Here is a 24,866-nt window from a genome sequence, read left to right as displayed (position 1 = left end):
GACGATCAGGAGAGACTAAAAAATAACAACTCTTCTGAGGCCCAAAGTCCTGGGCAGTTACAATGGCCCTTTGGCACTTACTTTTCACAAAAAGACATTTACGAGTGACACTGGGAAAGCTGGCCAACAGATTTTCCAAAATTCATCTTTATAATAATAGAGTACCTATAATCCAAACAGGCTGTTATTGCACTTTGCTCGAAATCCTGGAATTTACACCACTCTCAAATGTCCTGTGCTTTTTATTCACCAATATATAGAGATACCTTGAAAAGATTCACAGAGCAGAAGCAATCTTGATTGTTTCAACCCAACCAATCAACAAAAAAAGCAATGGGGGTGGGGAGTGTAGCTGGGATATATTAGTATCACCTGGAGATTGTTTTTTCAACCTATGCATCTCACCCTCAGTTCAAAAAGAAAGCAGAGCTTGTACATTGAGAGAATTATAAAGGAAATAAGGGATTTCTCCATGTTTCTTCCCTAGTCACCCTCACTTTCAGAGATCTTTGAATATCAATGCTATTTAAACATTTGGTAATATCACTATTGTGAATTTATTTTATTTATTTATTCCTATTTGGCAAATGCGATACTAGCAACAGACTGACTTACTGTACATCACTGGCATAATCAGTGACAAAGCTGAAAAGCAAATTCAAGTCTCATTTGTTACTTTGATGGGCTCTCTCCAGTCGATCAGGTTTGTTATATTCTTTCCACATAAAAATATTCATTTAAAAAGCAAATGACCTACTGCTGAAATTCCAGCCTTTTACTACAAGTTGGGCCAATGAGCCCAAATTATGAAAGTGTCCAAATTGGGCAGTTTAACTTCACCCCGAGTGCAAACTGCAAAATTATGGTGCCCCATTATGTTTGCAAGGGCAAACATAGCCAACAAAGTTGAATTTATAGCCCACTAACAGGAAGACTAGGCATCTTATAACCTTGAAATGCTCAAGGGCAAATCTGAGTTTTATTATTAATAGACTTTGGATTCTGAACTCAATAAAGTGAATCAAATAAAACATAATCTGACATCTAAACATTCTTAACAGATTTTAAAGCTGGTTCTCACATTTTAAATTCTCTATCCATTCTACCACAAATAATATCTTAAACCCAGCCCTCGAGTTATACCAGAAGAGTTAATCAGAGTTAATATCCCCTGTAGGCATATTCTCCCTATGTACTACCACAAAGTTTCCCTGCCTGCAACAGCCAAATGGACAATTATCTAAGCTTGTCTTCCTACTGACCTTAAGAACAAATTTCAGAGGAAATGAACAAGGATTTGATAAGCTGTCATGTTCCTCGTGGGCTTGCTGACACACTTTTTTTTCCCCTGAAGAAAGGTGTACATGTAGAAATATATGTGCATTTTTCTGCCTGTACTCAGCATATTATAGGTATATGTTAGCATGGCAATATTTTAGATATGGCAAGAATATGACCTTTCTGTAAAGGTGCAAGCCATTATATACTGGGAAATAGCAAGGATGTTCATGCCAGGAAAGAAAAAGTGAAAAAAAAAAAAAAAAAAAAACGATGAATAAAAGGCCAGCAAAAGAAGACAGTGGGTAGTCACATCAACTGTAAAATTTGACAGTAGCAAAATCAGAAACGCACTTACCTTTTTTAGTGAATTAGTCCAATAAGAAAAGATGAACTTCATCAATGCTTTATTTAGTATATCAATAACACCTATCTTTGAATATTTTTGAAAGGAATATTTTAAGACAAATTAGGAAAATAAAGCTTTCAAATACTTTATTATAATAGGATAAACCATAGATGATTCAAAAAAAAAGTTTTTTCAAAAAAGACTCTGGTAAAGGAACATGCAAACAATTCATACTTTTAGGATTATTCCAGAATGAACAAGTTAGGGTAAAAATTAATTGCACCTATTAAAATTTAAACCCAAGCTACAAATATTTAAAAAGTACTTAAACATATGCATTTTATATTGAAAGTCAGCTTTCTTAATTCCTTTACAAATTAAAGTGATGCTTTTACTTCTAGAAATGGTAACTGGCACACAAATACATCATTGTGGCCATATTCCACATTTGCAATCCCATAGCATCCAGGTTAAATGCTCAGAAATCAGACCTTGCCAACAGAGAGAGTAGCTTTGTGTCTCAGCAGGTCGCTAATTATTAACCAAGCTCACCACCTCACATGAAGAACACAGAATTCCAAGTCACTAGTTTACACAGAAACTTTGCTTTTTCCTATGGACTATAGGCTGAAATATTTGGACTAACGCATTCTGCCTTTAGAGACAGCTCTACCTAGGGAACCCTCATACACTGTTGGTGAGAATGCAAATTGGTGGAGTCCCTGGGTGTTCTTTGGATGCTAAAGCTGAAACTCCAGTACTTTGGCCACCTCATGCGAAGAGTTGACTCACTGGAAAAGACTCTGATGCTGGGAGGGATTGCAGGCAGGAGGAAAAGGGGATGACAGAGGATGAGATGGCTGGATGGCATCACCGACTCGATGGACGTGAGTCTCAGTGAACTCCGGGAGTTGGTGATGGACAGGGAGGCCTGGCGTGCTGCGATTCATGGGGTCGGAAAGAGTCGGACATGACTGAGCAACTGAACTGAACTGTGAAAAAACAATATGGAGGTTTCTCAAAAAAAAAAACTAAAAATAGAGCTACCATATGATCCAGCAATTCCACTTTGGAGTATATATCCAAACAAAAACACTAATTCGAGGGATATGTGCACCCCAATGTTCAGAGCAGCATTATTTATAATTGCCAAGCTATGGAAGCAACCTGTCCATCAACAGATTAATGGATAAAGAAGATGTAGTATATATACAATGGAATACTACTCAGGCATATAAGAGAAGGAAATGTTGTTATTTGCAGCAACATGGGTAGACTTAAAGGGTATTATGCTAAGTGCAACAAGTCAGAGAAAGACAAATACCATATGGGATCACATATGTAGAATCTAAAAAATACAACAAATTAGTGAATTTAAAAATTAAAAAAGCAAACAGATATAGAAAACAAACTAGTCATTACCAATGACAAGAGGGAGGGGGAGGGGAAATAAAGGCGTAAGGAATTGAGGTACAAACTATTCTGTATAAAATACGCTACAAGGATATATTGTAAAACACAGGGAATATCCAATATTTTATAACTATAAATGAAGTAGAACATTTAGAAAAAAGACAGATCCACCTACACATTGGACCCTCACTTAACATGTACTTATCAACTTCTATTGTTACTTTCTTGGTTTTTATTGTTACTTTCTTTATTATCTTTTATTGACTGTTTTCTTGTCCAACTAGGCAAGGGGCTGCCTGACCATGGAGGCCAGGTGTTCTCACTTCTCCGTGCGGGTACCTATTGTGTTTGCTGAGTGAATGAATTCTCTGAGCCCTAAAGCAACTTGACATATAATCGAATTGCAAGAGTCGTGAAAATATAAATGTGAGAAGAAAATACCAGTAGCCATCACTGTGTAAAATCTTGGCTCTCACTTAGGTTGCAATCACTTGGAATTGTTAAAAATTAATGTCACCTGTAAACTTCTGATCGTCTTGTCTGGCCACCTCATAGAAGACGGCTTGTAACTCAGCTGCTCACTAGCCACGGCCAATGAGCCACAACTGCTAAAGCTCCCTTTCAAAATGAGGTTTTACATGGAGTGGCAACTACTGCAGTAGAGGTAAATGAAAAAAAGTAAAGCCCACTTCATTGGATTTGTAATATAATTTCAATTCTATAGCATCAAATATAATAAACATTTAGAGCGTATTTTAAACTATAAGATTTTTAAACTCCAGACTGGTCTGTGGATTTTACTGTCTAACATCAGAACACTAGGTAAGACTAGGCAAGAAGGTTGCTTTCAGAATTAAAGAGAAATTCTTCACTGTTTATCTAGCACTTGTTTTCAACACACAGGGCATAGCTTCAAAAATCCCCAAAGAGCCTACAACATCATAGCTAGTGGAGAGCAGAATACCTAATGTAGAACCACACATGACAAAGATGAAGGACACGAACCAGCTTCCTGCCATATAATCAAGCAAGACATTTTCAAATCAGTAGCTATCAAATAATATTTCACTAAAAATGGTGCTTTTGAGAAAAACTGAGGATTATTTTTATTTATATTTGGCAAGAAATGACATTAATCTTTTATAAAGTATCATTATTTTTTAAATCGTTTCCCATTTGTAAATATAATAACTGAAAATAATCTGTGGAATTATTTTTCCCCAATCCTCATTTCAAAGCTCCTCATTATCCGAAAAGTCCATTTCAGCTTTAACATCATGCTAGATGTTTCCATTACAGGGCTATGATGGTTTTAGAAATACATTTGTAGCTCACTGAACTGTATTGTCTATTATATATAAGACTTAGCATATATTTAAATTATTGAAAATAAAGTACAAGGTGTGTTTTTTCTTCATGGTGTTTTCAGGAAAACATCAGGATCGTCTCTTCTTCCTAAAGAAAAACAATAACAAAAATCAAGGAAAGATAAATTTACAAGCTATTAAAATTACAAGTTAACTCAAACTTATAAAATTTCCCACTTCATAAAGTTCACAAAGATAAAATCCCATGATCTAGCTCAAGCAACTAGTATTTAAAACTGTTACAGAGAGTAGAATACTGAGCCAATTTGTAAATTGGAGTTCTATTTACATTTCTATTCAAAAAGCTAACTACTCAATTTAATTCACCACTTGAGTCTAATTGTCAGTTTATGCCTGAGCTTGGGTCCTGTCAAAAACGGAAATAACAACTCATTTCATTTTATCATAAATATTTATTGTTTCAATCAACACGTATCCTCTTACTTCAGACAAATGATTAACCCCTTTCAATAGATGTCAGCTATCACAAATCTGACAGCTGAGGACATTGGCTAGTGTTCGGTCATTAGCTTGACATATCCATTAAAACGGCTTTGCTCAAGAGATTTAACAATTTGCACTAGAGGAATAATAAAGTCGACTAACCTCCTTTCCTTTGCTACAGTAAAATTTTATTAATTCAAGCGTCACAAATCCAGAAATCAGGATCGCGTGGACCAACCTAACATTAGCCTTTCCACCCTTGAAGGGAGAACACTATCTGCTAAGCAAAGGTAAAGAACAAACCCAGATGTTCTTGGGATTGTCCTTATTTCAAATGATTTGTGTCTGAATTCGTGAAGTGAAATGGTACTTATGGAGCCACAAAACAGGCTTGGGAAAACAAGACAGGAAAAGAGTGATGAAAATGTTGTGGGCTCATAGTATTTTTTATATTTCCACAAAGTTTTATTAAAAGTTTATAGTATAGCATGTGGAAATCCAATAGCATAGGAACAGCCTCCCCTCAGTTGGGGTGTCGGCTCCATCTACTTTCTCGTTGCATTTTTCTTTGCTGTTGTTCAGTCGCTCAGTCTCATCCGACTCTTTGTGACCCCATGGACTGCAGCACGCCAGGCTTTCCTGTCCTACACTATCTCTCAGAGTTTGCTCAAACTCATGTCCTTTGAGTCAGTGATGCCATCCAACCACCTCATCCTCTGTTGCCCTCTTCTCTTGCTGCCCTCAATCTTTTCCAGCATCGGGGTCTTTTCCAATGAGTCAACTCTTCACAACAGGTGGACAAAGTACTGGAGCTTCAGCATCAGTACTTCCAATGAATATTCGGGGTTGATTTCCTTTAGGATTGACTGGTTTGATCTCCTTGTTTGTATTTTTCTTACAGAACTGTATGTTTATGACTAGGGTCGACTCATAGCCCTGAGCTTCCAAAGCCTATCAAAGAAGGACAGTAAACCATACCTGTAGCACCTTGTGTACTTCTAGCTGAAGGCTTCTTCTCAACTGGATACTGCAAAGGTATTACAATACCTTGATCTGGCTTCTGAAATGCTGAAATGAGATTTTTTATTTTCCGGAAAAATCTTTTATGTACACCCGGTGCTGTCTGGAAAATAAAAGGTCAAGCAGATTATTCATCTACCTCGTAATTCTACAAAAAGGGCCTACAAAATGTGTAAGGGATGCTGAGAGAGGTAACATTTGTGTAATTTATTCAAATATTTGAAAACAGAAGGAAGCTGGAAAAACAACATTCTAAAAGAGCTCACTTTGGTTGGCTGAACTGCCCTGCAAGAGGAGCTAATGAGCTGTCATTTCAGTTCTCCCGAGGGTGGTATTAGTTTGTACAAGCCCCTGCTCATCACCCTGCCCTTCCTACCTGCTACCCTTCATACATCCCAAACCTCTAAGGGTATACAGGCCATTACCCACAATGAATTCACCAACGAAGAGGATGAAATTAAACAGGGGGAAAAAAAACACAGATCCTACAGGTCATTAATAAAAAGCCTAAAGAACCAAGAAAAATTTTAAAAGCAAACAAAACAAGCACCCATTTTCCCTGTCATCATTCCACAATATAAAATGCTACACAGGAAATTTAAAATTGCATTTTAAATGCAGGGCTGGCTAGTCCTCATACTCTGACTCCACAATCTGTCCTGCCTCATCCTTCACATTCAATTTTTTCCTGCTTGGGAAACTTCCCTATCCTCCCCCAAATTGTTCTCTCCATCACCACTTCACTTGACAAGGTTTTGTCTATGACATGAAAATGAAAGACTCTCTGAGGTCACCTTTATTTATTTATCTGGTTGGTTTTGAAGGGATCATTATTTGCAGGTGACTATTAAAATGTACTCCTTTCCTGACATCAATTATCTTGTAAAGACACTACTTGAAATCAACAACAATTTCCTGCAAAAGCTTATGAGTCAAGCTTTAGGCATCAGCTCAAAACTGTCATTTTACATAAAATAAAATAATATTGCTATAAGCGATTGAACAATGACCAGTTTTTTTTTTTTTTTTTTTAGAAAGCTGTTTTTCAGCTCTTCCATCTGGAAAATTTTTGAGGTGGAAGCTGTTCATTTGTTAGCATTTAATGAGAAAACAGGAAGGCTGGCAGACAGACTTCTGTCAACTAGACTAAATGCTGAAGATAACACACTATCCACTGTAACTCTTGGTCATTTCCTACATCGGGGTAGTTTTTGTTTAAAACACTGAAAAAGTTCTCTTTATTGATAGTTTTAAATAAGTGTCCACTCAGAGGCCCACACAGCTACTCAGTAGACGTACAATACTCTCTCATTCAGCTCCACCCTTATGGTCAAAACACCTTTCCAGAATTCTATTGAACCCTCATCCAAAAGAATATGGCCATTCTTACAGGAGTCCAAACTTCCCTGGACTCTTACAGAAGTCCTAGAGTTCCTTGGCTTCAGGATAGACTCTCCAAATGGCAAAGGCAAGCTGTAGGCACAAAATAACCTTCTTGTATCTTCCTTAGAGTACTTTTTCATTTTCAAAGCCCTTTGCCATCTCTTGCCCCCACTATTTGACAGACTGGCTGTTCTTGGATGATTTGGTTACTCCCATTTGACAGATAAGAAAATGAAAATACAAGGAGATAATTCAGCTTGCCCAAGTCACACAGATAGCCAGAGGCAGAATTGGCCCTGGATCCCAGGACCCAGTGCCTTTCCTCTCAGATTAGGACTAGACCAAACAGGTTCTAGTGAGGTTAGAGTCACAGACCAGAAGAGAAACTATGCACTCCCCCGGTATGGAAAGATTTCAAACCACACATTTTTTCACCTGTTCTTGTGGCTTGTAAAACCATTTCTCAACAGAAGCATCTTTTTTATGGGGATTTATATGTAGTTAACCTTGATTATCCACGCTAACAGAGAGGAATAATAGCACAGGATGTAAAAAGCAATTGAAATTTGGCGTGTAATGTTGCACTGGCAGATAAGTGACCACATTTATAAGTTTTGCTTAGGTCAGTAAGTGAAATTATTTAACGTCTACTGATCTACTGATGATCAAACATCCAGAAAACCCCCAAAGCACTGAAGTCAGCAGAGGGGTGTTAGTACATTTCTTATAATGTACCACAGACAATGTACATATTAATAAACGATGGGTGACTGTCTGTAGAATTCTCTGAATTAACAATTTGGCTAAATTTTAGCCTGAGTCACATGAGATAAATTAATACACTTGGCAACAATACAACCTAAAATTCTATCTAAAATGAGAAATTCACATCATATTTGTCTTTCATAATTGAGTGGATCCGGGGTTCAATTTTACTCCTCTCTTTGAAACAAATCGCAGACATACCTCAATTTCTAGCACAATCCTTGCACAGAAGATGAAGTGCTACTGTCAAGATTTTTCCTGCAGGGTAGCAAACTAAAGCATTGTTCCAAAAAGCAATATAAATATCTGTTATTTACCCAATTTTGAAAATACATTTACCACAAGAATTGTACCACTGACATCTCCCATCCTGTCACTGAACTCAGCTATTGTTCAAATTTGCACATTTGCCATACTGTCATCTCTGTTATCCATGGAAACATGTTTTGGATCACAGCTGGTCTTCAATATGCTCTAGAGAAATTTCTTCTAGTCAGGTGATATAAGATCTGAGAATACACACTAGTTTAATATTCACCTTAAGAAAAACGTAACTAAGAAGGCAAATTTAGTAGATAGGGAAAAATGCAATGCATTTCAAAAATAAATCGAGAGTTTTTTTTTTTAAACTGTTTTCCTTTTGGAGAAAACATGCCAATCTTCTGCTCTCTTGGTGCAGATAATTACAATATTATTAGATAAACGGGTCAGACCAGACAACAGAACGAGAGAGCATTTGTGTTCAATAAGCCTTTTCTTTCCTAACATGATCACACACATGTAACACTCTGCGTGTGATGTTGTACTTGAAATGGAAGAAAATGAATTAAAACAAAAGGTTAGCTAAACCCTACTAATTTAAGATCCTTTTCATACAGAATATTCTTCAGAAGCGGAAGGCTACTTCTCTAGGGAGAAGGGCTATTTCTGGTCAAATTATATACACATATATATGTACGTATCAAATGCTACTATTCCTCATAATAAATGAAATTTCATTTCCTATTCAATCATCTCTGCAGTGATGCAGAGAATTTTTTTAAATAAACAGGTATAAACAGTTTTGATTAGAGATAGTACTGCTTTTCCTCTAATTAGTATCATGGCATTAATTATCCTGATATAAAGCAACAACGTGTTTGAAAACTTGCCCTAATTTATCTCAGTAGTTCAAAACATTTGTAGTGTGCAGTTTGTGCTTTCTAGTTTACTGATGCATCTTTAAAGGTTTAGAGCTATTTTAATTTTTTTAAGCCTAGTCTTTAGAGTTTCTTAAATGCATAGAATGTGTTATTAATAGAGGTTGATATTAGCATTTACATTTTCAAACAGCTCATGATGAAGTGCTTTCATTATAAAGACAGACTGTTTTTATATAAGAGTCAGAAATCATTTGAAGTCAGAAGTTTCCATTGCAGAGACCTCTATTTTGACAGCAGGGTAATATACTATCCTGGTAGGTAGAAAGAGATCCACTCTATAGGCATTTCTTGCAATGGCACAGTGACTTTCAAATTTTTCAAAGCCATCAGAATCCATTTTTCTAATGAAATCTTTCTCAGAGCCCCACTTGCTAAGCAAAATAAAGAGCTGCTCAGATTAAAGACAAATTGGGGACCCAAAGCATACCCGCACATCCTCCTCTCCTCCTAAAACCCCCTGGGCAACTCCAAGGCACTAGATGGAAGGACCTTAGGATTTTGAAGAGCATAGCTCGAAAGCTACTATAATATTCCCTCTCTCTCCTTCTTACCTATCCTTGTCCTTTCATATGGCTCAGCAGGGAGTCCTGTCACCAAAGTAGAGCAGCCTTGATTACCCTAATACTTGGAAAATCCTATATTCTTCAAACTTTTATGATAGATAATGTGTAACACTTAACTGTATATAATCACACTGTTCAGCAACTTGGGTGAATTCCCATTGTTGAGGGCTTTGCTAGTTAGGCCTGTGGCTAAGAGCTTTCCTTACACGCATTATCTCATTTAATCTTCAAAATGAATACTATGAGTAAGCAACTATTTTTAGCCTTATTTTACAGATGAAGAAACTCGTTCAAAGAAAAGTAACCTACCCAAGGTCAGAGACCTCTCAGAAAAGGGGTGAGGGTGGACAAGACGTGCAACCCAGATCCACCTTGACAGCAAACACCAGGCTCTCACATTGCTGTTGAATTCATTTGGTATCACCTCAAGGGTCTTATAAGCTCTTAGAAAACAGGAGTCATGTTGTTTGATTCCCCCACAGAACCACTTGTGTTAGTATTATTTAGTAAATAATTGTAGATTTGATTCTTTTATATATTTTTGATAGACTTTCTAAAATTTCACTTAGGTACTAAAACTTTAACACAATCCTTTAGCTTTGTTATCTTTCCTCCAAAGTCAGACACTCAATACAACAGTGGCTGAACAGAACTGGGACCAAAAAATTTTTTTAAATGATCCATGAACAATTTTGGATTAGAGCATTAGTGATTTGATTTGGAGGAATATTTGGGGAATGTAGGATTTGACAGCTCTTTTATGAAAGCAATTGAAAAGTCAAACAGCTCCCCAATACCCCCAGAAGCAAAAATAAATAAAAGAGCTATACCTCAGCACTCCAAGAACCTGTTTCTGTCTGGGACACTCGGTATGTATAAATGTAACCTTGATACCTGTGAAAGAATAAACTTTCATTACTGAAAAATTCCAAAAGAACAATGGGTGTTCTAAATTTGAGCTTTAACTATTACATATAAATATACATATACTGGGATACACATATATGGCACCAAGTCATTCATAGAAATAAAAGCCTGGGGAATCTAACTTGCTCACACATCATATCTAGCTAGTCACAGTTTTCAGTAAGCCTTCTTTATCTTTACTTTTTTTTTTTTTTTTAATGAGGGCATTCACACTCCTAAGGATTTGTCAAGTTGAGAGACTGCTGGGACAGAAAGAAACTAGAGACCTATTGTAATTGGTATAAATTACAAATTATTAAGCCAGCCTAGGTGTCACAGTTGGTAAAGAATCCACCTCCCAATGCAGGAGACGCAAGAGATGTGGGTTCGACCCCTGAGTCAGGAAGATCCCTTGAAGTAGGAAATGGCAATCCACTCCGATATTCTTGACTGGAAAATTCCATGGACAGAGGAGCCTGGTGGGCTGCAGTCCCTGGGGTCGCAAAGAGTCGGGCATGATGGAACACGCACACAATGACAAATTATTACATAGATTCAACAAAGTCTAGTTATATTACTTTTTAAGTACATATTGAGCCTTAAGGTGAAAACATTTCACTGGGCTAAGGTACTATGATGCCTACTTAAGTTAACAGTAATAATATTAATTATAAATATAATAAATGTGCTATATCCCTATGATGTTACTATTATTATGTAAATTTATAATATAGTACTAATAATAATTTGAAGGAGTCCTGCCAAAGTACTTGAAATCAGCTTGTCCTTTTAGATGGCGTAAATATTTTCCCCAATTATTCAGTATGTATGCATATTATATATCTGTATAGTTGATTTCTACTACATGCCAAGAGTTTTACATGCTGTATTAGTTTGCTCAGACAGATATAGCAAAATACCATAGTCTGTGTGGCTTAAACAAAAGAAATGTATTTTTGCACAGTCCTGGAGGCTAGAAATCCAAGATCAAGGTGCCAGCTACATAGGTTTTATTCTGAGGCCTCTTATCTTGCCTTGTAGGCAGCCACCTTCTTGCTGTGTGCTCACATGACCTTTTCCGTGTGTGTGTGTGTGTGTGTGTGTGTGTGTGTGTGTGTGTGTAGAAAGACATCTCTCTTCTTAAAAGGCCACCAATCCTATTGGGTTGGGGCCTCACCCTTACAACCTCATTTAACCTTAATTACATCCTAAAGGCCTATTTTCAAACATAGCCACTTTGGGGATTAAGCTTCAACATATGAATTTGAGGGGAGGGGGACATAATTCAGTTCATAGTGCTCCAACACTGGCACCCCCAGATTCACACCTTCTCTCATGTAAAATACATTCATTCCATCCCAACAGCCTCAAAAGTCTTCAATACATTCCAGCATAAACTCTACAGTCTAAATAAAGCCCAAAGTCTCATCTAAATATCATCTAATGAGGTATGACTGCTCCTGAGTCAAAATTCTTCTCCAGCTGTGAACCTGTGAAACCAGACAAGTCACATGCTTCCAAATTACAGCAAGGCAAGTATAGGACAGATATTCTCATTCCAAGAAGGAGATATCAGGAGAAAAGGGGTGACAGGTCCCCCAAATGTGCAAAATTTCATAAGGTAAATTCCATTAGATCTTAATGCTCAAGAATAATCCTTTTTGAATTGACGCTCTACCCTCCAGCCCCACTGGGTGGCACTGTCACCCCCGTGGCTCTGCAGCAGCAGCCCTGCCCACCTGGCTCTGCTGGGCACCGATCCTGCCTTTGAAATTTAGGTGAAAGTGACCTTGCCCTCCTAGGCTTATGCACTCTGGTGCTGTGGTAGGAGTGGCAGCCCTGATGATCTCTGAAACGCTTTCAAGATCATCTTTCCATTTTCTTGAAAGATAAAGCATTTTTGCAGCCAAATTGCTCTGCTGCCCTATCATGTTCCCTTTGGTCCAAACGGACTGTGTCGCTGATGCTTTGGTTCAAACGCTATTCCCAGCTTCTGCTGAGATGACTAGTTAACATCGTGGGTAATCTACTTAAGAAGCAATTGTCCAGCCATTCCCTTGGTGTTCTCTCCAGACCAAGCTTCCTCATTTTTTGCCATATGAGTGGGCTGAGAATTTTCCAAATCTTTCAATTCTGGTTTCTTTTTGCTTAACAACTCCTTTTTTGCTTCATCTTTCTCCTTTTGCATTTTATCATAAGTAGTCACGAGGAACCAAGGTATTCTTTCAACACCTTGCTTAGAGATCTCCACAGCTAAATATCCAATTTTCAGGTTCTACCTTCCACAAAATATTAGAACACAGTTCAGCCAAGATCTTTGCCATTTATAATCAGGATGGCTTTTCCTTTAGCTTCTAAAAACACATTTCTCATTTTCACCTGAGACCTCACCAGAATGACCTTTAACATCCATCATTCTACCAACACTGTGTTCACAGCAATGTAGCTTTTTTCTAGCATGCATCTCCAAACTTCTCTAGTGTCTACCCATGATCCAGCTCCAAAGCCACTTCCACATTTTTAGGTTTTTGTTACAACACCACTAGACTTCTCAGTACCCAAATCTATACTAGTCTGCTTGGGCTGTCATAACAAAATCTATGTTATGCCACAGTCTATGGGTGGCTTAAACAAAAGAAATTTACTTTCTCATAGTTTTGGAGGCTGGAAGTACAAGATCAAGGTGCCAGCAACATAGGTTTCATTCCAAGTCCTTTTTTCTGGCCTGCTGGACAACCACCTTCTTGCTGTGCTCTCACATGACCTTTTCTTTGTGTGCATTCATTGAGAAAGGGTGCTGTCTCTCTTCTCATAAGGCCAAGACACTATTGGATTAGAGCCGCACCCTTACGATCTCATTTAACCTAAATTGCCTCCCAAAGGCCCTATCTCCAAGTACATCCACACTGGGAGTTAGAACTTCAACATAGGAGTTTGACAAGAACACAATCCAGCCCACAGCACATGCATTATCTGTTTTGGGCCCAACAGTAATCCTATGAGCTTTATATTGTGAAATTGATTTTATAGATGAGGAAACTGAAACTTTGAAAAGTTAAGTAACCAAAGCCACACTACAAATCAAGCACCAAAGGTGGGCTTTAAATCAGAGCTCTTTGACTGTAGAGCTCTGGCTTTTGATTCCCACCCTGTAATGGATATAGATTATTTATTATATTTTAGCATATATGGTACATGCGTGCATGCTTAATCACTCAGTCACGTCTGACTCTTTGCAACCCATGAACTGTAGCCCGCCAGGCCCCTCTGTCCATGGGATTCTCCAGGCAAGAATACTGCAGTGGGTAGCCATTCCCTTCTCCAGGGGATCTTCCCAACCCAGGGATCAAACCTGGGTCTTACGCATTGCAGGCGGATTCTTTATCATCTGAGCTATCAGGGAAGCCCCAGTATGTAAGGTACTGCTATTTAATTTGCCTCACAAACCTTTGCTTCCTAGAAAAGTACAGTAAACTTTATGCTGAATCATTTCAAATTATGAATCTGAATATTCACAGTTTTATTTCAGACATTTTCTGATTGCTATTCTTTGGCACAAGTTTGGGTCAAAATATATCTTTGATTAGAATACGTGTTAAACTCTGGTAAAAGTAAATGTGTTTAAATCTAAAAGAACGTAAAGAATCTAAAGTATCTCAAACAGGGTCACCCTTGACTAATTGACCTCACTTACCATTAATCCCTTAAAGAACTAAAAGTCTTTAAATATGTGAATTAAATTACTGTATTTTTAATCAATATCCAAGAGTACTATTACCTAAAGGATAAAAAAAATTAGGTCTAAAACACTTTAGTCAGGTTCATTCGATTTGTGAAATCCAAAAAAGGGTCAATTTAATTTGCTGCTGCGATTACAGGAAATGTTTCATTTTTGTTATAAAGATATGCCAGAATATTTACATCATATATAAAATAGCTTGATATATGCATATACTATTTAGCACATATAATATGCTAAATAAATATAAAACATTACATTGTAAAGCCTTTTGCTTTTTTAAGCAATTGAAATGTACCTCAAAATCCACTGATTTCAGTAAGTACTCTACAGGGAACAAGTCAAGCACTTCGATTTCCATTTTTCACTATGAGAACTCCAAACATAAAGCTTTAAGTGGTTTTCTTAAAGTTACACAGCAGGGAATTCCCTGGCAGTCCAGTGACTAGGACTTAGTGCTTTCACTGCAGGGGCCTGGATTCAATCCCTGGTTGGGGAACTAAGATCCCACATGCCACCAGAAAAAGAAAAAAAAAAAAAGGAAAATGGAGGTAGGAGCAGGGAAGTAGCATAGGCCTTTATTTAGTTTTATTTTCCCTATGGAAAGCGATTAATGGCAATAATTCAGTATCATTAAAGGTGTTCTGGAAGTTAATTATTTAAAATCTCAGCAACGATGCAAGCAAAATCATAGGCAACTGGTTTTCTACGTTCTCAAACAATGGGTTTCTAAAAGATACAATGAATCTATCTCTCTACTATCATTCAGCTTCATTTAGTCAAAATAAATGAGTCTGTTTTGAAAATTGTTTCCTAACGAATCTGATCTTATCGCACTTTCAGTTAAGAAGCAGGAACCTGAGTACCACTTCAAAAGTCCTTACCTCTTCAGTCTTGAACAACCTGATGTTAGTGGCACATAAAACTCCTTGTGATCAACCCATCCAACTTTAACAGTCTCCTACGCCCCAGCTCCTTCGATTTCTGAATGAGCAAAATTGTCTCCCCACTCAAACAAGCCAGCATTTCATCTCTTCCACTTCCAAGTTGCTGGAGTAATTGTCCAAAGATCTCCTGTAGCCAACTCTCGTGGATATACTCTCATCACTGATGGAAGAGATTTAAAACAGTGCAATTCAAATTCTATTCCCAGGGTATTAGCAGAGCATCCCCTGGGACCTTGCTAGACATGTAGACTCTCGTGCCCACTCCGGAATTGCTGAGTCAGAATCTGAACTTTTAACAAGGTTTCCAGATGATTTGTAGGCACATTGAAGTTACAGAAGGATTGATTAAAAATGCATGGAAAATGCTCACACCTCATTGGCTTCTTTCACTCAACCTGGGCGCATCTGTGCCGCCACCCGTATAGTCAGTCTATGTTTTCAGAATGAAATTTTATTTAAATATAAGCTGAAGCTTTTTCAAGGGTTTCAGTCTTCATAGAACAGTGTTTCTAAACTTCTTACTCTTTCTTCCCCAACAAAATTTCAGTTTTGTTTTCTGTAGCTTGTATTACGAAATAGTAATCTTATAATATAAAATTAAACTAAAATATGGATTATCTCTTTTCCAAACTACACATGCTCTTTCCCCATCCACTGAAAAATCACTGTTTTAGGGAATAAATTGGCAAGTTATAACAAGGGCTATAAAACTGCATATTTTTGGCCTAATGACCTTCCTTATCTTCATCCGCTCTAAGGAATGAAATGGAAAAAGCAATTTGACCAAGATTTTTATACGAGTTCTATTTTAATAGTGAAAAAATGGAATTAACCTAAGGAATATAACTCCAAATAAAGAAATGGCAGCAGAAAGAATGGTTCAAAACTAAACCAAAGTTCAAAGATATTAAAGAGCTATACTTTTTAAAAAAAATTTAAGCACATGGACCATGTCAATATAAAATGATAGCATGTGAAAAAAGTGGACACAAGGAGAGAGAGATGCCACTCTAATTACTGTTCAAAACTATCCTTGTATGTATATAAATGTAAATTTAAATTAACATAAATACATCTTTGTATATTAATTTTCCTTTTTTTCTTTTTTGGCCATGCCATGGCATTCAGGCTCTTAGTTCCCTAACCAGGGATCAAACCTATACTCCGTGCAATGGGAGTCTTAACTAGTGGACCACCAAGGAGGTCTGTTAATTTTCCTTATAATGTTATACAACTGACTAATAACATTTTTTTAAATAAACAGAAGTGAAATTGCAATTTGAAGCTTTAAAAATCTAACCTAAACAAACTACAAATTAGAAAAATATTGTTCATTTTAAAAAACTGAAATTCCAATACTTTGGCCACCTGATGCAAAGAACTAACTCATTGGAAAAGAACCTGATGCTGGGAAAGATTGAAAGCAGGAGGAGAGGGGGACGACAGAGAATGAGATGGTTGGATGGCATCACCGACTCAATGGACATGAGTTTGAGCAGGCTCCAGGAGTTGGTGATGGACAGGGAAGCCTGGTGTGCTACAGTTCATGGGGTCGCAAACAGTCGGACATGACTGAGTGACTGAACTGAACTGACTGACATCTCTTTAGGATTATTTTTCCTCTGACTCCCTATTAATATAGACAAACCAAGAATGTAGTAGTGTAATCTTTGGTGGGGGGCAAGCTGTGATACATGTGGGATCTTAGCTCCCCAACCAGGGATCAAACCTGTGCCCCCTTCATTGGGAGCATAGAGTCTTAACCACTGGACAGCCAGGGAAGCCCCGAATATACTGTAATTTTAACTTCCTTCCTCCATCAAACTGTTAGTCACACTTGTTGATAAGCCTGGAATTTTAAATTTATCATGAGAAAAAAAATCTAGAAAATTAATAATTGGTATAAAGCAATTTTGTTGCTGTTGCCATTGACTAATTTTCTTGAAAAATTAATTTCTTAAAAAAACAAATATTTTGCATTTCAATGACTACAAAGCATGTGTTGATTCTAATATTAAAATGTGCCTTTATCTTTTCAAAAGCTGTCCCCAATTCTTTAAAAATGTTCTGGTTAGCAACAGACAAGAAGAAAGCAACCCGACTTATTTCTTATTCTCTCAAAAGGTCAGCATTGGGGACAGATCTTGCTTTAAAATTGATGAAACCACATCAATTCCTTCTTTATACCACTTCAAGGGCTACACAAAAGAAAAAGTTTAGCTACACCTGACTTCATGACACCACAAATAAAGCAAGCTAGTGCCCAGGCTGCCTATGTCTATACAAACAAATGTTATGGGCAAAATTCAAGGCATAATTATAATGTGACAGATTTTTTAACAACTATTTCAGAGCTTTTATACCCAGAGGAATGGTATCCTATGCAAAGCCATCATTACTGAGAGTGTTCTCTGATTCAAGAGGTTTTCCAGTTTCGTATGCCCCAATCTTCTTTCTTTCAGAGTGAATTTGAATTTTCAGAACCATCAAAAGTCATTCAGCTTCAAGTGTGATGGTAAAACTCTGTAAAACCAACTTCAATGAGTCATGACAATGAATATAATCTCTTCTTCCCTTGAAGTGCCACAGAACATTTTATTTATGTACTCATACAATGGTCTAACTTTGTCTCACAATTATTTATAGATTTTTTATTTATATTAAAGAACACCTACTACATATTAACTTTGTAAATGTTAACTCATGCAAGAATTCTCATAACAACTCCATGAGGTGACTAGTTTTATTATCACCGTTCCCCTTTCCACAGATAGGAAACCTGAGCCATGGATAATTTAAGTAACTTGCTCAAGGTAAAATAGCCAGGTAAGGGCCACAGTTGGGACGCACACCCAGAGGGTTTGACTGTAAGACATGGGCTCTTAACCATTTTTCCATGCTGTCTCCCTCTTACATCAGAGGGACTGAACAAACTGATCTTTAGGTGAATCCTAACGCCAGGACTTGCCTGGCGGTCCAGTGGTTAAGACTTCTCCTTCCAGTGCAGGGGGTGAGGGTTCAATCCCTGGTAGAGGAGCTAAGATCCCACAAGCCTCATGGCCAAAAATACAAAACATAAAACAGAAGCCGTACTGTAACAAATTCAATAAAGACTTTTAAAGTGGTCCACATAAAAAAGAATCTTTAAAAAAGCATACTTCTCAAAAAGGGAAGGAGTCTGCTTGGCCTTATGACTGGAAAGAAAGAGCAAAGGAAGAGGCTAAAGCATAGAGACCAGATGGGGAGAGCCCCAAAGAGTCAACCTAGGCTTCCCTTTTGCTTTAAGCTAATGACATCTTTAGACTAATCTTACACCTTAATTTTACATTGTCAACCAGAGTCAGCACTTGATTTATTGGCTTGTGAATTGTCCTTTTGGTGGTCTGTGTATTGCAAATTTAATCCTATGCCGTTAATGGACTGTGCTCAGATAATCCAAAATAATTCTAGTGGCCTAAATTATCATGAAGATAAATGTGGCACCAACACACATAGCCAATTGTATTCAAAAACTAACTCATTAAGTTTTATAATTTCTCATTCTTCTGTTCCCCTTAAATACAACTGATAAGCTGGAGTTTTCTTTTGTCACTGTTACTTCCCCCATTTCTCCAGTTCAGTTGTTTGACAGGCACTTTATTCCCAGTCATCCTTTAAATCTTAAAGGACAAAAAGATAATTATCCTTTTATCTAAAGACACATATGTCAAATGACTTCATTATGTGTCCCTTTATATATATATTTATTATATATAAAAAATATAATAACATTTCTTCTTCCCAATTTTTCATCAGATAAAAGTAGCAAATTCAGATATGTACAGAAAGATGTACAGAAATAAACTATTTATTTGAACTAATTATTTTAAATATTTTAAATTGGTTTTTTCTTTTATTACCATCAAACTATCCCAGTGGGCATTTAGGACTTTCCCAATGGTTGTCTATATTGAGGGTGAAACAGAAATGCAAGGGCTCAAATGTATGTTAGTGAAAAGAAACTTGATATACCTTGAAAACCAAAAAGAATAAAATTAAATTGAATTTAAACTATTTGCATGGATATGAACATTTAGTATACTGGATAAATACAAAAAAAATACATAAAATCAGCAGATTTTCTGTTGCAGAAGAAAATATGGTGGGAAAATTTTCCATTTATGATAGAAATAAAAAAATAGACACATACATGCATGCTCACAGTAACTAGAAATAAACCTAAAAAAATATGCAAGACCAATAGGAAGAAAGCTATAAAACTCTATTGATGAATATAAATGAAAAAATTAATAAATGGAGAGACAGATCAGGTTTTTGGATGGAAAAACTAAATTCTTTAAAGATGACAATCCCTCCTTAACTTATGAATGAGTTTAACATAACCTCAGTGGGATTTTTTTTTAATTTAACAAAATTATTCTAGATTTCATCTTGAAGAACCAACAAATAAGAATAGCAAATAATTTTTAATATATTCAAATATTATCATACTACAGAGCTAGTATTACAAGAATAAACCAATTGATCCAAATAGATAACTGCAAAATAGTAACTGTTATATGTAAGAATTTAACATGATAAACTAGGTTAATAAATCAATCAGGAATGGAAGTTCTATTTATAAATCATTCGCTATTTTGAAACAAAATCAATTAGATCCTTTCTCCACATCAAAATAAAACTCCAAATGGAATTAAAGAGTTAAACATAAACTAACCAAATCATAAATTTAAAGCAAAAATTGAAGTGAAGTTATAGGATATCTCTGCAAGTCAAAGAACTTTCTACGTTGGGAAGCAAAGGGAGAAATCAAACACAAGGAAAATGAACGATGGACTTTATTAAAAATGTTAATTTTTGTGTGTCAAAGAAAAGTGATGGCAAACACCAAACTGAGAAAACATACATCAGATCAAGGATTAGAATATAAAAACTCATACTGTATTCAGAAAAATAGTAAGATCCAAATGGTTAAATGGGCAAAATACACACCAAAGAGTCAATTCATGAGCAAGGAAATACAACAGTTTACCAACCATATAGATACTTGATCACTAGTTAAAGAAATATGAAATAAAGAATGAGACATCAAATTTCAAGAATTGTTTTAACAAGAATACTCATTTCTAGGGAGCATGCAGTGAGACAGACACTTTCATGCAGTACTGGTAAGCATATATATAAACTGGGATAACCACTTGGGAAAAAATATTTGGTGATCATGTGTACATCAAGAATCTTAAACTATTCATGTTTTCGGATCTAAAAATAACGCATCTTGAAATTTGTTATAAGGAAGTTAAGTGTAAATACGAGGAAATCTTTAGGGATTGAAATATGAATCATGACAAACTTCATAACAGCAAAAAAGAATGGAATGATTCATATATCTAAAAATAGATGACTGGTTAAGGAAAACATAGTTGGGTTGGTTGGACTACCATGAAACTATTAAAAATAATGTTTTAAAATCACTTGTAAGAACATTATATACAAACGTGCCTTTTTCAAGTTAAGTGGAAAATACAGCGGAATACAGTATTAGAAGAGCACATGCGTTTATAAAGCAATTTGTTTTATTAAAATATAGAAGAAAAAGCACTTAATTTTCAACAATAATTGTCTTTAAGTTATAAAACTATAGATGATTTTCTCTCATTTCTATTATCTACATCTTAAAAAATTTCTATAATGTGAATAGGTGTTTAGGAATTATTTTTAATAGACTTATTATACCAAAATCTGGATTTATGTATTGAAAATAATTGGAAGAAAAACTTCTTGCTTTAAATGAAGATGAGCAATCCTATCAATGGAAGATCTCTTTAATACCTTTTGACATTCAGTTTTCCAAAATGAACAGAGGAAAAGGCCATGATCAGGGGTTCAGAACTGGGGAAAGGAGCAAATCTAGTGAGAAAGTATAGTATAAAGTACAGCTCAGCTTCCCTGGTGGCTCCGACAGTAAAGAATCCGCCTGTGGTGCAGAAGACCCAGGTTCGATCCCTGGGTCAGGAAGATCCTCTGGAGAAGGGAATGGTTACCCACTCCAATATTCTTGCCTGGAAAATTCCATGGACAGAGGAGCCTGGCGGGCTACAGAGGGTGGCCACAAAGAGTCGGACACAACTGAGCAACTAAGCCACCTTACCACATGCAATGTGTTATTTCTGCAATAAAAGTACAGAAACTAAAGCTCAACCAAATCTTCTTGGACAATGAAAATAAACAAAAGACAGAATGAGAAACTATTTTGCGTGAACACTGCAATAAATGCATGTTTGGTAGCTATACTTTGTTGTTCATTTATATATGACACCATTGACATTGTTATTTCTAGTGTATATCATAATTATACGTGTTTTGGTTTAAAATGAGTATATGGTTTGTTTCAAAATAAATTTGATTTTGTTACTACAGTGTAGTACTAAAAAAGAGGAAATGAAATGTTTACGTTTATCAGGAGGGATCCTTGGCTCAAAAAAAAAGCTGAGAAACTGTCATAAAAGGCAATGTATCATTGTGTCTTCCCTCTGCAGCAGTCTGGCCATTACCCTCTAGGACTTGGAGGCCCAGTATGCCCACTGAAAGGTATGTTAGGGGGACTCCCAATTTGCCAACTATTTTCCGCTACTTCATAAAAAGGTTTGCATGGAGAACCTAGAGTCATAAAAACTGCATTTAGGCAAGATTCACTTTGGGCAAAAAACTTAATCTGAGAATTTCCCATCTGCCTAAGTTAATTCCTTACATGGTCCTGGCCTATACGAGTAATAGGCTAAGATTATCCTTCTCTCTTGCATCTTTTACCAACTATAATCTTCTGCAGAAGATAGAGCACACGTTACTATTCTTGTTTTACAAATATGAAAACCAAGACCTACAGAAGTTGAGTGACGTCCCAGAGGCCACAGCCTGGCCTCCTGATATCAGCCCAAAAACCTACTGCCATAAAGAATTTGTCTTGACAGTCCATTCATTAATTCAAAAACATTTATTGAGTGCCTATTGCATGCCTCATGATACCTGTTGCACGCCAGGCTGTGTTCCTGGTGCGGGAGATGGTGTCTCTGCCCTAGAGAGATTACATTCTAGCAGGAGAGCCCAGCAAGACAAAAGTAGACAAGCAAACGTCAGACAGCTGAAAGCTCCCAGAAGAAAAATAAAGTGACAGATTATAACTGGGACAGGGAGAAGGTACTTATTTTAGAGGCTAGTCAAGGAAGTCCTCTCTAAAAGAAGAGGGAGAAGGAGCAGTTAAGTGTGAAGATCCTAAGCAAGGAGCAGCTTGGCAAGCTCGAGAAACAACAAAGAGGCCAGTGCATCTGAAGTCTTAGGAACATCGTGCCACACACTTGTCCCCGGCTCTTCCTTCCCTTCCCAGGCTTTTTGTACCTTAATTTTTACCTCTAGGTTGAGGGTCCCATTACCTCCTTTGGTGAGCTTTCCTAAAGAAGCTCCTCTCACCAGTCCACTCACTCCTCCACCTTCTATTGATAAGAAAAGAACCTAGGAATACGAGTTGGCTTTCACTGACCTACCCCAGTTTTCACTTTGGAAAAACAATAATATAAGGAAAACCTAAAATCTGAGCCCAAGGGATTCACTAGCTTGCACATATTTCCCTTGAAGCTTTTATAACAAACGTATTTAGCATGGCCTGAGAGTTGCCACAAATATGCCTTGCCCATTTAAAAAAAATACAATAAACAATGAAAATCCTCTAACACCAGGCTCAATACAATCTCTCATCAATGACCCAGAAGGAACTTCAAAATCTTGCCATGTATCATCAGACACCAAAATTACAACCAAGCATGTTCCCTCATTTTGTTTCTGTCTAGAAGCTACTGTACAGGGCTGCTGCTTTCATGAGTGTTTTTACCCTGTTAACAAAGAGTGATTGAGCTAGGGACTTCCTTAGAAACGCCCCGTGAGTACTTAAAGATATTGACTGAAATATATATATTATATATATAATATATATATTATAATAAAAAGTACTGAGAGTGAAAAAATAATAATAACAACAACAGCTTACTTTTACTGAACACTTAGTATGTATCAGGTCCAGTGCTAAATTTTCTATGTGCATTACAGCATTTAATGCTCAGTCCTATGAGGCAGGTAGTAATATTACATTTTTTGGACAAGAAAACTGAGGGACTGCGAGGTTAACTTGCCAAAGCCAGCATCAGACTAGCACAAGATTAGGTCTCAGCTCTGCCTGACCCTGGAGCCCTGGAGCAAAGATGAAGGTGCATCTGATTCAAAATGGGGCTTTAGACCAAGAGATGCTTAGGTAAAGGGCAAAGCTGAATCATACCAGGGTGTTTTCCCTCCATGTCCTTTACGACTATTGTCTCTCCTAGCGCTTATCACGGAAAGGCCCTATTTCTGAAACCCAACCCCACCCCCCTCCAACTCCTGTAAAGAGAGCTAATTAAGCAAATCCAGAGAGGTGGTTTTATTCAGAAACGTCCCTCTCTCCGGCATCCTGACCTAACTGGTATTGCTGTCTTAAAGGATTCCGTTTCTTAGTCTTTTTCCTCTCTTGAATTTGAAATCTTCCTTTGGGAAGATACCTCCAAAGCCATTGCCAGAGAGCTGAAGAGAGAGGCCTCTCCTCTGAGGAGCTGGCAGCGCTAAATTTGGCCATTCCCTCAGCCCAGGCCTCCACCTTGCTAGCCTCTACCACAGGTCCAACCTGAAGCCAGGAGCCTGAGTCCTTTTGGCAGCAAAGGTATATTCTAGGCTCCTTTTCCTCCACTGCAAAGAGCGTTCCTACAGCCGCCCACAAAGGCGCTGGAGAGGACCCTCTGAAGAGCAGGAAGCCCAGGCGAGACATCCCCAGTGAGGGACGTGAGCCGAGCGGCGGGCAGTGGGGGCTCCAGGTCCCCGTCATGTACTCACAGCACACACAGACAGTACACGCCCGGGACACTCTCGCTGTCCCTCAGCAGATAGCTGCCGTCCAGGCCCGTGGCGAGCAGGAGCTTCTCCCCCGTCTCCCGGCTGATCTTGCCGTGATACACAGCCACCGCGTCCATGGCCAGGGGACAGTAGCAGGGAAAGGCCGTTGTTGCTGCCGCTGCCGCAACCAGACACGACTCAGCCACCTGCCTCCCTGTTCAGCCAGATGTTCAAAAAAGAGAAAGGAGCGCCCCAACAACAGGATGTTGTCTACCTGCCTCACAGCCTCCTTCTCGCACTTCAGTGAAAACCAGGTCAGCAGTTTAGCAGCTTGGCTACTGCCCTAGGGTTCGATTCCCCCCTCCCCTCTCTGCTCCGCCCCCGCCACGCAGGGTTGGGGTGGATGGACGACAGAGAGGGGAGGACTATTGGAAGAAGGTCCTTGCAGGATATGGCCTGTGCTCCCAAATGCACGCAGACACGAATGCCTGGTAATGTTTCTGTCCTTGCAGTTTTCCCAGGAAGGCCACCCTGACTTAGCTTAAATAGTTCCCAAAGGGGTTAATGAGACAGGCGA

The 24,866-nt window shown here is 37.6% G+C and overlaps 1 protein-coding gene across 2 annotated transcripts; it reads right to left on the bottom strand.

Annotated features, from left to right (window-relative positions):
* Positions 1 to 1,777: 1,777 nt before the first annotated feature.
* SH2D1A (SH2 domain containing 1A) lies at positions 1,778 to 24,560 on the bottom strand. 2 transcript variants are annotated; one of them, XM_055563227.1, is made up of 5 exons: positions 24,290 to 24,560; positions 10,615 to 10,678; positions 5,830 to 5,974; positions 4,439 to 4,495; positions 1,778 to 2,619 (listed from the first exon to the last, which is right to left on the bottom strand). In XM_055563227.1, exons 1-4 carry the CDS (start codon positions 24,424 to 24,426, stop codon positions 4,455 to 4,457), a joined length of 387 nt encoding a protein of 128 aa, XP_055419202.1. In that variant the 5' UTR covers positions 24,427 to 24,560; the 3' UTR covers positions 1,778 to 2,619; positions 4,439 to 4,454. The 2 variants fall into 2 exon arrangements, with proteins under 2 accessions (XP_055419202.1, XP_055419201.1); XM_055563226.1 differs by lacking the exon at positions 1,778 to 2,619 and having other exon boundaries at positions 2,954 to 4,495.
* Between the last annotated feature and the right edge of the window lie 306 nt (positions 24,561 to 24,866).

This window comes from Bubalus kerabau, chromosome X (genome assembly GCF_029407905.1).
Source record: "Bubalus kerabau isolate K-KA32 ecotype Philippines breed swamp buffalo chromosome X, PCC_UOA_SB_1v2, whole genome shotgun sequence".
Classification (NCBI taxonomy): domain Eukaryota; kingdom Metazoa; phylum Chordata; class Mammalia; order Artiodactyla; family Bovidae; genus Bubalus; species Bubalus kerabau.
The sequence above is the reverse complement of the archived record's forward strand: the minus strand, read 5'-3'. Positions and strand labels throughout refer to the sequence as shown.